Genomic DNA, 12,884 nt, shown 5'->3' with positions numbered 1-12,884 from the left:
GCTCCCCAAGGGTGAGTGGGGTCCTGGGCCCCAGGCAGGGCAGGGCGAGCCCTGGGGTGCTGGGCAGGGACCGCCAGGACTGGTGACACCCAGCATGGCTTGTATTGGCAATGTGCTGGCACTTTCACTGACTTTCAGCATTGTAGTAGTCTTTGAAAGACAGATGGATCTGTAAAACTTGTATGCCCTTAGGAGAAGGCTTAGAAGGACATATTAAAATAGGAAGAAGATAGAGAAATCAACACTACTACAATACTTTAAAACCATATAAAGCTTTTTTATTTTACAGATACAATGTGACTCTTGCCTGTAGCAGGATCTTGTTCTCTAGAAGCTGAGACTTTAGGTTGTTTTAATTGCTCCCAGGAGTAGCATGAATGTTTTGAGAAATTGAAATCACCATACGCTGTAGGCAAATACATTGTTGGTGCTTTTCATGTATCTAATGAAGGCTATATCTTATTGGACTTCTTAAATGTAAATTTTATATTCAGAAAATGCATAAAGTACAAAAGCCACCAGGTTTTTAAAATATGGTCAAAAAATTTATTAGGCGTTTTTAACAAAAACTTGGAAACCACAAAATTTCAGTATAAAATGTCAAACACTTTCTATTTCAACCATACTTTTGCTGAATTGACAGCACCAAATTGGTCTCTACCTCCTTTTTTTTTTTCCTCCCATTAGAAATGCAGCCCTCCAAGAATGTAACTATTTTCAGATCTTAGGCTTAATCCAGTTTGGAAGTTTGGTCCCTTTCCTGATGTAAATTTAGACACTACAGCAGAACTAAGGAGAGGTCCAAATTGGCTCTTGTTGTTTTTGTATTAACAAAACACATCTTGCTGGGGATGTTTGAGACACAACCTGCTTGAAAACTATATTGTTAAGACAGGTCACATGCACCTGGAAAACTTAGTGGAGTTCAGAGGTTTCAGGCTGTTTTTTTTACAACTGTTTTAATCTATCCAAACTGGTATGGACTGGGTTTTGATCTCTCTGGCCTCTCTGATAGTGTGTGTGCAATTCTTACATGAGCTACTTTAACACATTAAATCAACAGAAAGTTAACCCACTCTCTTGGATTTGGCTGGGCTTCTGCTGTTCTAAGGAACTGAAGCAGCAACACTTGGGGTATCAAACACAGTCAAGGGAGAGGTGTGTGGGGAGAAATGATATTATCATTCCAATGCCAGGTGCACATGCACAGATTTAGGCTTAATCCATAATGGAACCATAACCACTGTAAAGTTCAGTCCAAGCTGCCTTCCCTATTTCATGTTTCAGTAGATCATTGAACTTTGTCTCAGTTATGTAGTTTTTTTTCTGCTAATCATGAAAATCTGTGCTTTCTAACTCTATGGCTTCAATAGTCCTATTTTAAATAATGGGAGTTTTGTGAACCTGGAACATGCAGTGTGCAGACCCTCATGAGGAGAAAAAGGAAACACTTGCATGAGTGTAAATGAGGTGGGTGTACAACTGAATGTTTTGTGTGGAAGAAATAGTGCTTATTCCTACTGTTTGAGCCCATAGAGAAGAGTATTACCATTAGTCAAGGGAGCTCTTCTGTACCTCAGGCAGTAGAAATTAAAAGGCTGTATAAAACAGCTGAAGGGACCAAGGTTTAGTCTCAACTCCTTTTTTATATGCTGTTCATAACAGCTCTCCATGTGTGCTGTATATCTCTTCATATTGATCCAGAAATAACATCTGGATCTTACCCAGTGTATTAGAAAGAAACCATCTAGTACTCGTCATCATCTTCCATGTCTTCTCCTGCTGTTGCAGCTTCCAGTGCAGCAAGAGCTGCTGCAACTTCTGCATCTTCCTCCTCAATTTCTCCACTGACATTGTTGTGGTTGGTGTGTGTGTGTGCCTGTGTGACCTTGGTAACAGCCACTGCAGTGATACCAGCAGTAAGGCTCTCACTCAGACTTGCAGAGTCAGTTTTAAAAGGTTCAATACTGCTCTCTTTCACAGGCCAAGATGGGATTACACGAGCATCCTGGTTCTGTATTGCTGAAGCACCAGTGTTTTGGTCTGAATGTGTGCAGTTGACTGAAAAGCTGTCTTTTTCAACATAGTTCCCAGTTTGATTGCCATTTTGGGGATAATCAATATCTGGCAGTGTTATGGTATTGTTTTCTGTTTCCAGTATTGAGTTTCCTGTAATGAAGATGCTGTCTTCTGCAGACAGGGAGTCTGGAATACTGTTAGGCACATTGCTGGCTGCCTTGCTCTGACTGCCTGTCTCTAGGTCAAGTTCTTGTCCACACCTGTTTGATTTGGTGTACGAGTCTCTGTTGCTGGCTGAAGCAGCCTCTGACTGGCTGGAGGTTCCCTTTTCACTGGTTTCTTTCACTGGGCTTGTGTTGGGGTTGAGCATGGAGTGCTGAGCACAGGAGTTGCCACCATTGACTGCAACATCAGGCTTTGCAGCACACTTCACAAGGCCATCCTCTTGAGAATCATGGCCTCTGTGATTCCAGAGAGTTTCTGTTGTACTGTTTACTGGGTTTTTATTTTCTGTTTTGTTTGCCTCATGCCTCTGGAGTTCATTTTTGGGTTCTTCATTTTCACTCTTGTCTTTGAATCGGGATTTATTGCTGCCTTGTTCATTGTGTTTATAGCTGTTTACTTCATGAATGCATCCAGGTGATTGTACTTCTTCTGGATCAAAGATGTAGCTGGAGTCAGAAAAATTTATAAAGGAAATGTTACTTATGATGTTAATATAATTAGTAAAAAAGATTAAGCTTCCTTTTTAAGCTGAAGATTTTGAGAAAGGACTGTCACTGAACTTTGCCTTGGGATCTGAGAATGAGTTAAACCAAATGGAAATGCTGAATATGCATATCCCAGGCTGCTGTCTCCTGGGACTGATCATAACTAACCACTGTACTGAGATTCACCAAGAGCATAAGGAGGATGTTGGAGAACTTTGTGCTAGTCATTGCTTGTTTCCAGCCTTATTTTTTATTTTCTCTGGGGAGTCGATTAGCCAATGAGCAGTCATAACATGGATTATAAATTAATATATCCTCATACAGTTTCTAAAATATCTTCTATTTTTTCCTGGTGCTTTTCTTTCAAGTCTTTTGTCCTTTTTTTTTTTTTTTTCTCCTGATTAATTTTCTTCCAATTGCTCTATAGTTTCCTTATCTCTCCGAGGGCTTCTCTCTTTTCTTTATCTTTCTTTTTTCTCTCATAGCACCATTTTCTCCCCAGTTCCTTACCTGTTCTGTAGAAGTGGCCAAGAGGAAGTAGTAACCATCAAGTGGGGCTGAAATGTGGTCTTCATAAAACTGGCTAGTCCTCCTCTCTAGGGAGACTTTTAATATGGGAATTCTTCCCCAAACTAACTACATTTAACAGTTATGATGGAAGCAAAGAACTGTTGTTTATTTTCCTTGCTTGGGAGAGGGAGGATCTGACATAATGTGTACTCCTTGTTCTGCTGAACTGGGGGAAGCCCATGCTACCTACATTAGAAAAACTTTACTAAAGAAGAGTTTTCAATGCAAGACAATTCCTTTTGCGGCATAGGCATTATGGAAGTGGACCTTGATTACAGTAAATTAAAAGGACTTTCATAAGAAATCTGTATGCCTAAAGATGCTGTAAACTTTGAAAAAACTCCAACCTTTTTAGTGGCTAATTAAAGCAAGAGGTGTGGGGAAGCACAGACACATGGTTTAATGCTATTATTTTATTCAGTCTAAGAAACTCTTGTTCTATTGTACCTTTGTATCATTTTGCAGCATCTGCACCCCATCTGGATTTTCCTTAACCTGAAAAGAGAGAAAGGGAAGGCAAGGGAAAGACAGAGTGAGTGAAGCATTATGAAATTAAAATATGAGCAATTGCATTGAAAATGATGCTCATGTTTAGAAGGGCTTGTTAGCTAAAAAGAATGGATGGGGTGCTGTTCAACATTTTTGTAGGTTGTTGTTGTGCATTGGCAATGGTCTTTAATTGTTAAAAATATAGGGAAGAATTTAACAATTCTTAGATATTGATGTTCTCTCAGAATAGTTTCCTAAGCAATTTTATGATCTGGAGAAGTCAGTGTATTGGGTATGGGTTATTGGTTTGTTTGGTTGGGCTTTTTTTTTTCCATTTTTTTTCCACTTGACACCTGTTGGTAAAGTTCTCTACCATGAATTTGCCCAGCTGTTTTTTGAAAGAGTAAACTGCCAGCATCTACCACATCTTTTACTCAGTACTTTCACAGACGAGCCTTGCCTGTGTAAGGAATCACCTTCTTTTTTTGACTTGAACCTGTTTTTCACAGGTTTATAAATAGTAGTATTTGGTGCCTCATAGTTTTTGTATTAGAAGTAGTGACCATCATGTCCAATTGTCACCATAGGAGAAGTCATGTACTGTCCCCTCAGTGCTCATCTATTTAAATATTACTCATACTGACACTGTTTTGAACATATGAACTGTTCTTGTGGTGTTCTCTAAGGCTTTTTTCATTTTAATATCCTATTAAAATTAAGTGTGGGAACTACAAATGCAGAGTTCTCAAGGTGTTTGAAATCTGAAAGAAGCAGATTTATTCTTTCCTAATATCTTCTTGTTTCCATTCATTTGACCCTGTGACATCCACTGAGCACTGAGGTGACATTTTTATGGAACTTTCTCTTAGTGAGGAACTTTCTCTTAGTGAGGCACAGATGAATTCCTGGAATGGGCATTTTATTGTAAGCAGTATGTTACACCTCCATTTTACTACAGTAAAATTCCAGAGTTTCACTAGAACTAGCAGCCTGTCTCTGTTTTGCTACACCATTGCCTAACCCAGTGAAATGCTAAGAACTGTCTATTATATGGTTCTTATGCCAAAGTCTTGTATACGTCATAAGTCAGGGCAGGTTGTTTAATATGTTTTGTCCATTGTTATTCAGGCTCTTTCTTTTTCTCTTGAGATACTCTACAAACTTGCATACAGTGCCTAAGGACAGTGGCTCACTTCCCATAAAACAGAAATTGATGAAGCAAGGTCGGGCTATTTTCTGGAGTAATTTATTTACAAGACATCCAAGGAAAGTAGTATTGATTTATTCTTCTCAGGCATGGCTTGAACTGCACATTGGCAATTATGCTAGCAGAAATGTAAATCCAAACAATTGCCCTCTAAAATCTGGGTACTTCTGGTGTTAGCACTGAACTAAATACCTGATGTCAGATGTCTCATTCTTGGAGCCTCTAACAGCCTACAGTCATTCAGCAGCTGGTTTTAGCCTACCTAGGCTGTAGCTGCTCATACCTATGCTTTTTGTCTTTGTGTACACATGAACTGTTCTGAAGCCGAAATTTCTATCAGGAGCAGCCACCTTGACATAGCTGAGTGCTTGTTGGAGTGGCTTTTAAGCCAGCTGCTTCTCTCCCTGAAATGCAGACTCCCTCCCACATCTCTGCAGACCGTGTACTGTGTATTCTCACCCCACATACTTCAGCAACATCACAGAAGGAATTCTGATACAGGGTTGTTTTCTGAAGAGGATTTCCCATTGAAATTCCCAAACAGCCTTTGGCTTGGGTTTAAAGCTTATAGTTTGGTGAACCCAATTCTGATTTATATGTAGACCAGCTCCAGCAACAGATGTTGCTTCTAGCTGAGAGTGGGCACTTCAAGTCAGGGTGCTTCTGCTTGGAGTTTTATCTGACAGACTTTCTACTCAGGAATTTTACTTACAAGTTTTGTGATTTTTTTTTTTTTAAGCAAAAAATGCAGCTTATAGGTTTTAAGCATTGACAAGTTCTAATTGCTGGCCTTTATTTTGTTGTAAAGACATTTGTGATTGTCACAGAAGGCAATTAAAATTGAAATTACTGTTGAAGTTTTCACTTCAACTTTCAAAGCACTTTCCTGGTTTTTTGTGTGTTTGTTTTGTTTGGGTTTTTTTAATTACAGCTGCTGTTTGAATTATCTCGGCAGCTACTGCATTATGCTTTTCCACTGATTAGTTACAACTGGATCTGTCCTGTGGCATGAATAAACTATTACATATGGAAAACAGTGTATGTTGTATTATCTTATGAATTATTTCACATCCATGAAATACAAATATAGTTTTACAATGTCAGTGTCTGAACACTGGCTTTTTTTTTTCCTTTGCCCTTTCCTTCCATTTATGATAATCTTTCAAGTCAAGCTAGAAAAAAAATCTGGGAAACAAATTGCTTTTATAGCATGAAGAAGCATGCTTTAATCCTACTTATCGTGTTTTAGATATTGAGCTCTAAAGGCTTGTGTACTTTGTGATGTTCATGGTTGTGTTAATGGACAAATAATACTAATAAGCTGCTGTCTGGAGCAGCTTGAGTCAAGCAAGTGCTACAGGCTTGAAACACAAGAGTGTTAGAGACTTCAGCCGTGGATGATATTAACTGATGCTGAATTTAGAAACTTTGCATCCTTATTAAATATTTGTGCTGTCAGATATGCTGTGCTGCTTAATTGATGAGATAATTTCCAAAAAACATGACATGATGTGGGATGCTCTCTTGTGGAACACTTTGGGGGCTATTTTCCCCTTGGAAAAAGGCTGCCTGTCTAAAGTGGCAGTAAAATCCTTGGCTTTAACATTCAGATTCTCAGAATTCAGATCAAATTGCCATTAATCTTGGATATGATTCTTTCCTGACCATGACGTTTCTGAAGGTCTGTAAATGTCTGTCACTAGTTATTACACAGTTACTTAATCCTGAACACGAATAGATCACCTGGCATTAAAGCTCTGCAAAAATGTTAAGCAGAGATTTTTAAAAAGTTTTTTCAGATGTGGACTGGACCACTTGGAGCATTTGAAGGAATGAGACAGAGCTGTCAACATAAATGGAATGAAGGAGGCCTATGATTAATCTTTTTTACTCTTTCAAATTTTGAACTTGAATTTTTCAGCTTTTAGTAGCTGCTAAATCTCCTAAAGTGTGTTTGTGTGGATGAGCTTGTACCAGGCTCTACAAAATAATCAGATTCTTGCAGTGTGACAGTGTAGAATAGCCTTGAGTTTTGCATATTCAGTGTCAGTGCTCGTTTAATTTAAAGTTATGATTCTTTTCTACAGTGAAAGAGATGGAAGAGGCCCAGCTTTGTGTATTTAGCCCAGCTACCCCAGCAGACCTTTAGCTGACTGTGTCAAAAGATAGTCTAAATATAATGTGCTTGCAATGTATTAAATAAGTGTTCACAGAGAGACAAGGAACACCTGATGTTAGGAAAGACTGACTTTCTTCCTTTAAAGCAATATGATACTGAAGAGCAACTTCTTAAGAAAAAAGTTGGAAAAAAAATGGAACAATGGAAGAAGGTAGTAATTAGTCTTAGTTTGAGGAGAGCAGGACACAAATCCCAGCAGTAAAACAAATGCTGAAAAAGGGAAGGTGGTTAAAAACAATTATGGTGGCGCCGGCTAAGAGAATGAGGTGGGACTTCTCTTTCAAGTGTGAGACCTTGGTGAAGATAACAAGAAAAATGTCTGACTCCAAACCCACAGCCTTGTGTTTCAAGCCACAGTGTGCTTGAAGAGAAGTCTGCTTTTCTTTATCAGATTTGAGAAACACAAGGTGTCTGGCTCTAAATTACGTAATTAACATAAGCCATATTGTCTATTTAAACTGTGGCTGTGTTATGAGTAAATAAAAGGCAAACGAGATAATGTCATGAAAAGGGAAGAAGAAATATTTTTAGGTCATAAAAATGGTTTGGCACCTTTCTCAATATTTTTTTGAAGTTTACATGGAAACAGAAAAAGTTCAGTCTTACTTTTCTTCATGGTGTATTTTTTCTTCTGTCTTGATTTTTATTTTTAAATTCCTTTTAAACACCTCCAGGAGCAGAGGCAGAAAGCTGAGGGAGACAATATTAAAATAGCTTCTCTAGTCGGTCTCAACAGATAAACTCTGATTTTGGATCATTATTTTTAATCCAATTTCTTTGTTGTTTGTTTGTTTTAGTTTGTTTGGAGTTTTCATCCCACAGACCCTGATGCTTCTGTTGTTTGGCTTTTTACTCTCCTCCATCCTTTCCCTCTAGATTACCTTAACAAGTAAGGAGGTTTTTCCTACATGGGTATTATCTGAGCCTCGATGATGTATCTCCCAGGGGCCTGAGGTGCCTCCTTCTGATTACATTTTCTAGTAGAGGCATCCTTCAGACTTGATCCTGCCAGTGTGTTCCCCATCAGTTTTCTGTGTTTTGCACCTCTCAGTAAAACCTGTCCATTCTGAGGATGCTGCCCTGAGGTACCAGTCTCTTTGTCATGGGCAGAAATCCTTGTTCATCAAAATTAAGTCTGGCTGACTCACTAGTAACACTAACACAAACACAATTGACTTTGTTAGTATTTCTTTGCTAACATAGATGCCAAATTCTAACCAGCTAGGAGACATATGCACAGAAGCAAGTGTGGGAAGAGAAAGAGTTTGCACAGAAATATGTACAGAGGAAATATAGAGAATGTAGGGTGGGAATAACCTTAGAGAGCTCTAGCACTTGACAAGCTTCTATCAGGAGGTGCAGTTTGCCTTCTGTGCTAAGCAGGCATTCATATCTCTCAGAAGATTTCAGAGACTGTTCTCAGCATGTGCAGGTCTGACAAAGGCTCAGATGTGCCTGGGCTGGAGGAAGGAAGTGCAGTGTCCACGCTCATTGTAGGGCAGGTGGATGAAATGACCTTTATACTCCCTTTGAACCCAAACCATTCTATGAGCCTCTGTGTTTCTGAGGCGGGGAGGCAGAGGAATAATTGATCTGGATGACAGATAATATAGAAGAAGCACAGAAAAACTGTAGGAGTAGTGGTAGAGTTGAGATGAACTATATTTAGAAATTTAGAAAACTAGTAAACACACAGCAGAAAAAATTACCAGCCCATGCTAGAGTGGGGGAGAGAATAACAGGAAAAACCATGTAAAGGAAAAAAGATGAGGAACATAACTCAGCCACACACTGTGCAGGCTAATCACTACTATTGGATGAATATAATCTGTAAGAACTGTCTTACTTAAAATACAGAGAACCCTTCAAATCCTGTGGGCTTTTTCCTGAGCTCCATCACTGTTTTGAGACCAGAGGGCCTCAGAAGAGGTGCAGGTGTGGGGAGTAGGAGAACCCAAACCATCCTGGGCCTAGAATGATCTGAACAACGTGATCTACTTGAATATGTCCCTGCAGAGGGGATGGGCTAGGTGACCTCTTCCAACCCAAACTATTCTATTATTATACCATGGGCTATGGAGAGCACAGTCTGTGCTCAAACCTTCACTGAGACCAATACTTAGAGCTGGACCAAAATCTAATTTCATTTTTCCAGACTGAATCTTAATCTGGAAATTTATTTTAAATGTACTTCAGGGAATAACTCAATTGACATATATAATTTAAAATAAATGAACTAAACTGAGGAACTGTAATATGGTCCCTTATAGGAAGCAGATCCCACCTCATGAGTTATTTCAGTCTGTCTGTTTTTTGCTAGCTGAATTGACTTCAGTCTTTTTGTTCACACTTTCTTAAAATGCAGCACTGAGGTGTTGTTCCTGTGCTTCAGCCATCTTACAGTCCAGCCCTAGTGAGATACCTGGCTGTGCCATCCTGCTGACAGAGTATGACCTGTGGATTGACTTTGAGTCACCCTGCAGTCTTTCCTATCTCTGCTGCTCTGCGAGAAAAGAAAACTGTGCAAGTGCTTTTTCTGGTGCTGCTTACTCTTCTCTTTTGAGGGAGGCAGGCTCTATATTTGGGAATAAGGAGTGTCAGTGTCTGACAGAAAAAGCCTTGTGCTATCCAGCCAGCACAAGGTTATTACCAAGGTTATTGTTGATTGTCCTATTTTTCTTTATTTTACAGCACTCTGGAGCTGCACAGGTCTGTCAGACACTTTTATTCTCCACTGAGAATATTATTTGCCTGCTGAACAGCTTGCATGTATTTCTAGTGCAGCTAACAGTGAAGACAGGAGAAGTTGACACATCTAGAATTCTCAAAAACTTGTATAAAACTTCTTGAGTCACAGCCTAACTTCAGTGGTGACTTATGGCTGTCAGTTTTGGATGTTTGGCTCTCATTGCCACTCTCTGCTTGTTCCTTTTCAAACTGGACCTCTTGTTTTTTACAGAATTTGCTTGAATGCAAATAATCCATACACTGTCATCAGTTGTTAAGAGTGATAATGTGATTTTTAAGGTGATTTTTTTCTCTTTCTCCCTGGCCAGGCAGAATTAAGCCCATGGATTTTACATTGTACAAGGTGGCCTGATATTATGCATTTTCCTGACTAAAGTGTCAAACTTCTGGGTAATATTACACACAGATGCTGTGTACAGACAATGGCTATTTATTTCAGTGAGGGAAGAATTTGATGTGCTCTCTGTGCTATTCAAGACATGAAAGTTGATGTTGGTTTTATGTGTGGGATTTAGGGATAAAATTTAGGTTTCTTCATAGTAAAGCCATGAAACTGATTTAGACTTGTAGCTTTTTCAAGGGAGAAAAGTGGCTTTAATCAGTCCAGTTGTCAAAATCGAGAAGGTTTCACTGATAAGAAGCATGTCACTGATCAGAAGCATGTGTTGCTTATTATCTGAAAAATTAAAGCAGTCTCACAGTTACAGCCTCATAAATTTGGATGCTTTGTATTCTGACAGCGTAGTTTTTTCATTACTGAGGAAGTAGATCTGATATCACAAAAGGATTTTGCTTAATCAAGGTAATACATAGCAGAATAACTGAATCCTTAAATGACAAAGGTGTGTGAGCAGTCATAGCAAGGTGCAAAGCAAATTAGTCTTGCCCATCAGTTACAAACTAAGTTAAATTTAAACAGAATTGTTTCTAGTTAGCAGAATCCCACACTTTTCTGGAGATTAAAATAAAAGTGATGTAAATGTTCAGAGGGTTGGAAACTACAAAAGCTGGTGTTGTTCAGCCTGGAAAAGAGAAGGCTCTGGGGAGACCTTGTTGTGGTCTTCAAGTACTTAAAGGGAGCTTATAAAAATGAAGGACAGCAACTTTCTATATTTGTAGATAGTGATGGTTGTACTGCTCTACTTGTAAGCAGAATGGTTTTACACTGAAAAAACAGAAATTTTGGGAAGAAGTTCTTTGCCCAGAGGGTAGTGAGGCACTGGAACAGGTTGCCCAGGGAAGCTGTGGATGCCCCATTCCTCAAAATGTTCAAGGCCAGATTGGATGGAGTCCTGAGCAACCTGGTCTCGTGGGTGGCATCCCTGTCCATGGCAGAGGGGTTGGAACTACACAGTCTTTAAAGTCCCTTCCAAACCAAGCCTTTCAATGATTCTATGAATATCAAATACCCGAATAACAAATACTATACTTGCCAGATGAGCCCTCAATATTGCATAGCTAATCATCAAAGTATGGCCTACTCACCAAATAACCAGTATGCTATCATGCTTTTAACCTTTATTTGTGTTATGTAATCTGAAAAGGTATGGAAGTATTAAGTGTTTATCCAGGAAATTTGCAATAGTAATACTTGACAAAAATATGCAGTTCCAGGATCACAACAGTATCAGTCAACTCTAATTGCTATGTACATGAAATAGTACTAATAGAATAAATTCTGTATTATATCTTTGCATTGTTCATAAGACTATCCAAGCTGGAGTACAGTGTCCTAGCTGAGAGGTATGTCTACTGTGCAGAAGTCTGTCATGCCCCCTAATTGTGGGTGCATGCTGTGACATTTCTCAGCGCAGGGGAAGAGCATTCTGCCAACATGATGGATCTGGATCTGATGAGAAACTGCTTTGGCAGTCGGGATGGTCAGAGTAATGCAAGTGTCTGGCTGCGTTTGTCTTCTCAAAATGCAGACAAAAGGTCAGATTTAGTCTGCTCTGCTTATAATAGAAAAATAGGTGCTTATTATCTTACATATGTGTAGTTATACTGCCAAGAAATGATACCAGTATAGTTGGCAATGGCAGTACCTGTTAATTGTTACGTGCCTGTGTGAACACTTCAGCTGGAATGGGGAGCACCTGGATTGAAGCAAATGCTCTACTTATTTACAGCTGCTCTCTTCCCATACCTCAGGCATCTAGCTTTGTTTTTATCAGATGCTGACAGGTTTTCTGCTCCCACATTGCCCCTTCACGTTCTCACTTTTCCATGCAGCTGTTTTGCACAAAACTAAGAGGCAGCAGTGGGCAGGTCTCAAGGCAGGGAAGTTTGGGTGTTACCCATACTGCTTGAGCACACCTGCACTTGTTGTTTGTGGGTGTGTTTGCTGAAGGGGAAGGTAATGAAAAGTAGATGCTATCAGTTTTACAAAAGGTGTTCTATTTTGATTTGTAACTGTTGGTCATTGTGTAAGCTGATAATAATATGCATAGCTATGTTAAATCCTGCTAGGCTCCTCCTCAAAATGTCCTTCTTTTCAAACCAGTAAGGTCAGCCAGACCTTCCACTTACTCCTGGTGGCTTCCTGACTGTATTAGTCAGCATATGAAGTGCCATGTTTAATTCTCATCATAGATTCTTATTTCTACCTTGACAGTTTTGAGGTTTGTGTTGTTGGTTTTGTTCTGGTTTTAGTTAGTTTTTTCTTTGTTTTGTTTTAAAGAAGTCATTATTGTACTATTTCATTCACTGGCTACTATTTCTGGTAGCTGTTGACTGTTTTATAAACAGTTGAGAGAGTAAGGCCAGCTCACATGGAAGGTAGACCTTTTTGTGAGGTGTTATTGCTGCAGCAGAGTGCCCTAGAGGGTAAAAACTTGGAGGTGATCTGAACATATAATTTTTTTCCTGTTATGCTCTTTGCAATTGATTTTAAATATTTGTAAGATACTTAAAAGGAAATACATTCTCTCTGACTAGTTCCTCATAATTCACAGTACTAGGT

The 12,884-nt window shown here is 39.2% G+C and overlaps 1 protein-coding gene across 4 annotated transcripts in view; it reads right to left on the bottom strand.

Moving 5' to 3' along the window:
- Nucleotides 1–1,690: 1,690 nt before the first annotated feature.
- PGCKA1 (PDCD10 and GCKIII kinases associated 1) overlaps nt 1,691–12,884 on the bottom strand; it is a 39,800-nt gene continuing 28,606 nt past the window's right edge. For 3 of the 4 annotated variants that reach the window (XM_031504564.2, XM_031504563.2, XM_077782573.1), the window contains 2 exons: nt 3,747–3,794; nt 1,691–2,690 (listed from right to left, as the gene is read on the bottom strand). In XM_031504564.2, the coding sequence (XP_031360424.2) occupies nt 1,748–2,690; nt 3,747–3,778 (975 nt within the window). In that variant the 5' untranslated portion in view covers nt 3,779–3,794 and the 3' untranslated portion in view covers nt 1,691–1,747. Of the gene's footprint in view, nt 2,691–3,746; nt 3,795–7,790; nt 7,865–12,884 lie in introns of those variants that run through there. The other variant, XR_013339803.1, reaches the window with a different exon arrangement.

The sequence above is a fragment of the Lonchura striata genome, chromosome 4, assembly GCF_046129695.1.
Source record: "Lonchura striata isolate bLonStr1 chromosome 4, bLonStr1.mat, whole genome shotgun sequence".
Taxonomy (NCBI): domain Eukaryota; kingdom Metazoa; phylum Chordata; class Aves; order Passeriformes; family Estrildidae; genus Lonchura; species Lonchura striata.
This window is presented reverse-complemented; position numbering and strand designations above follow the sequence as displayed.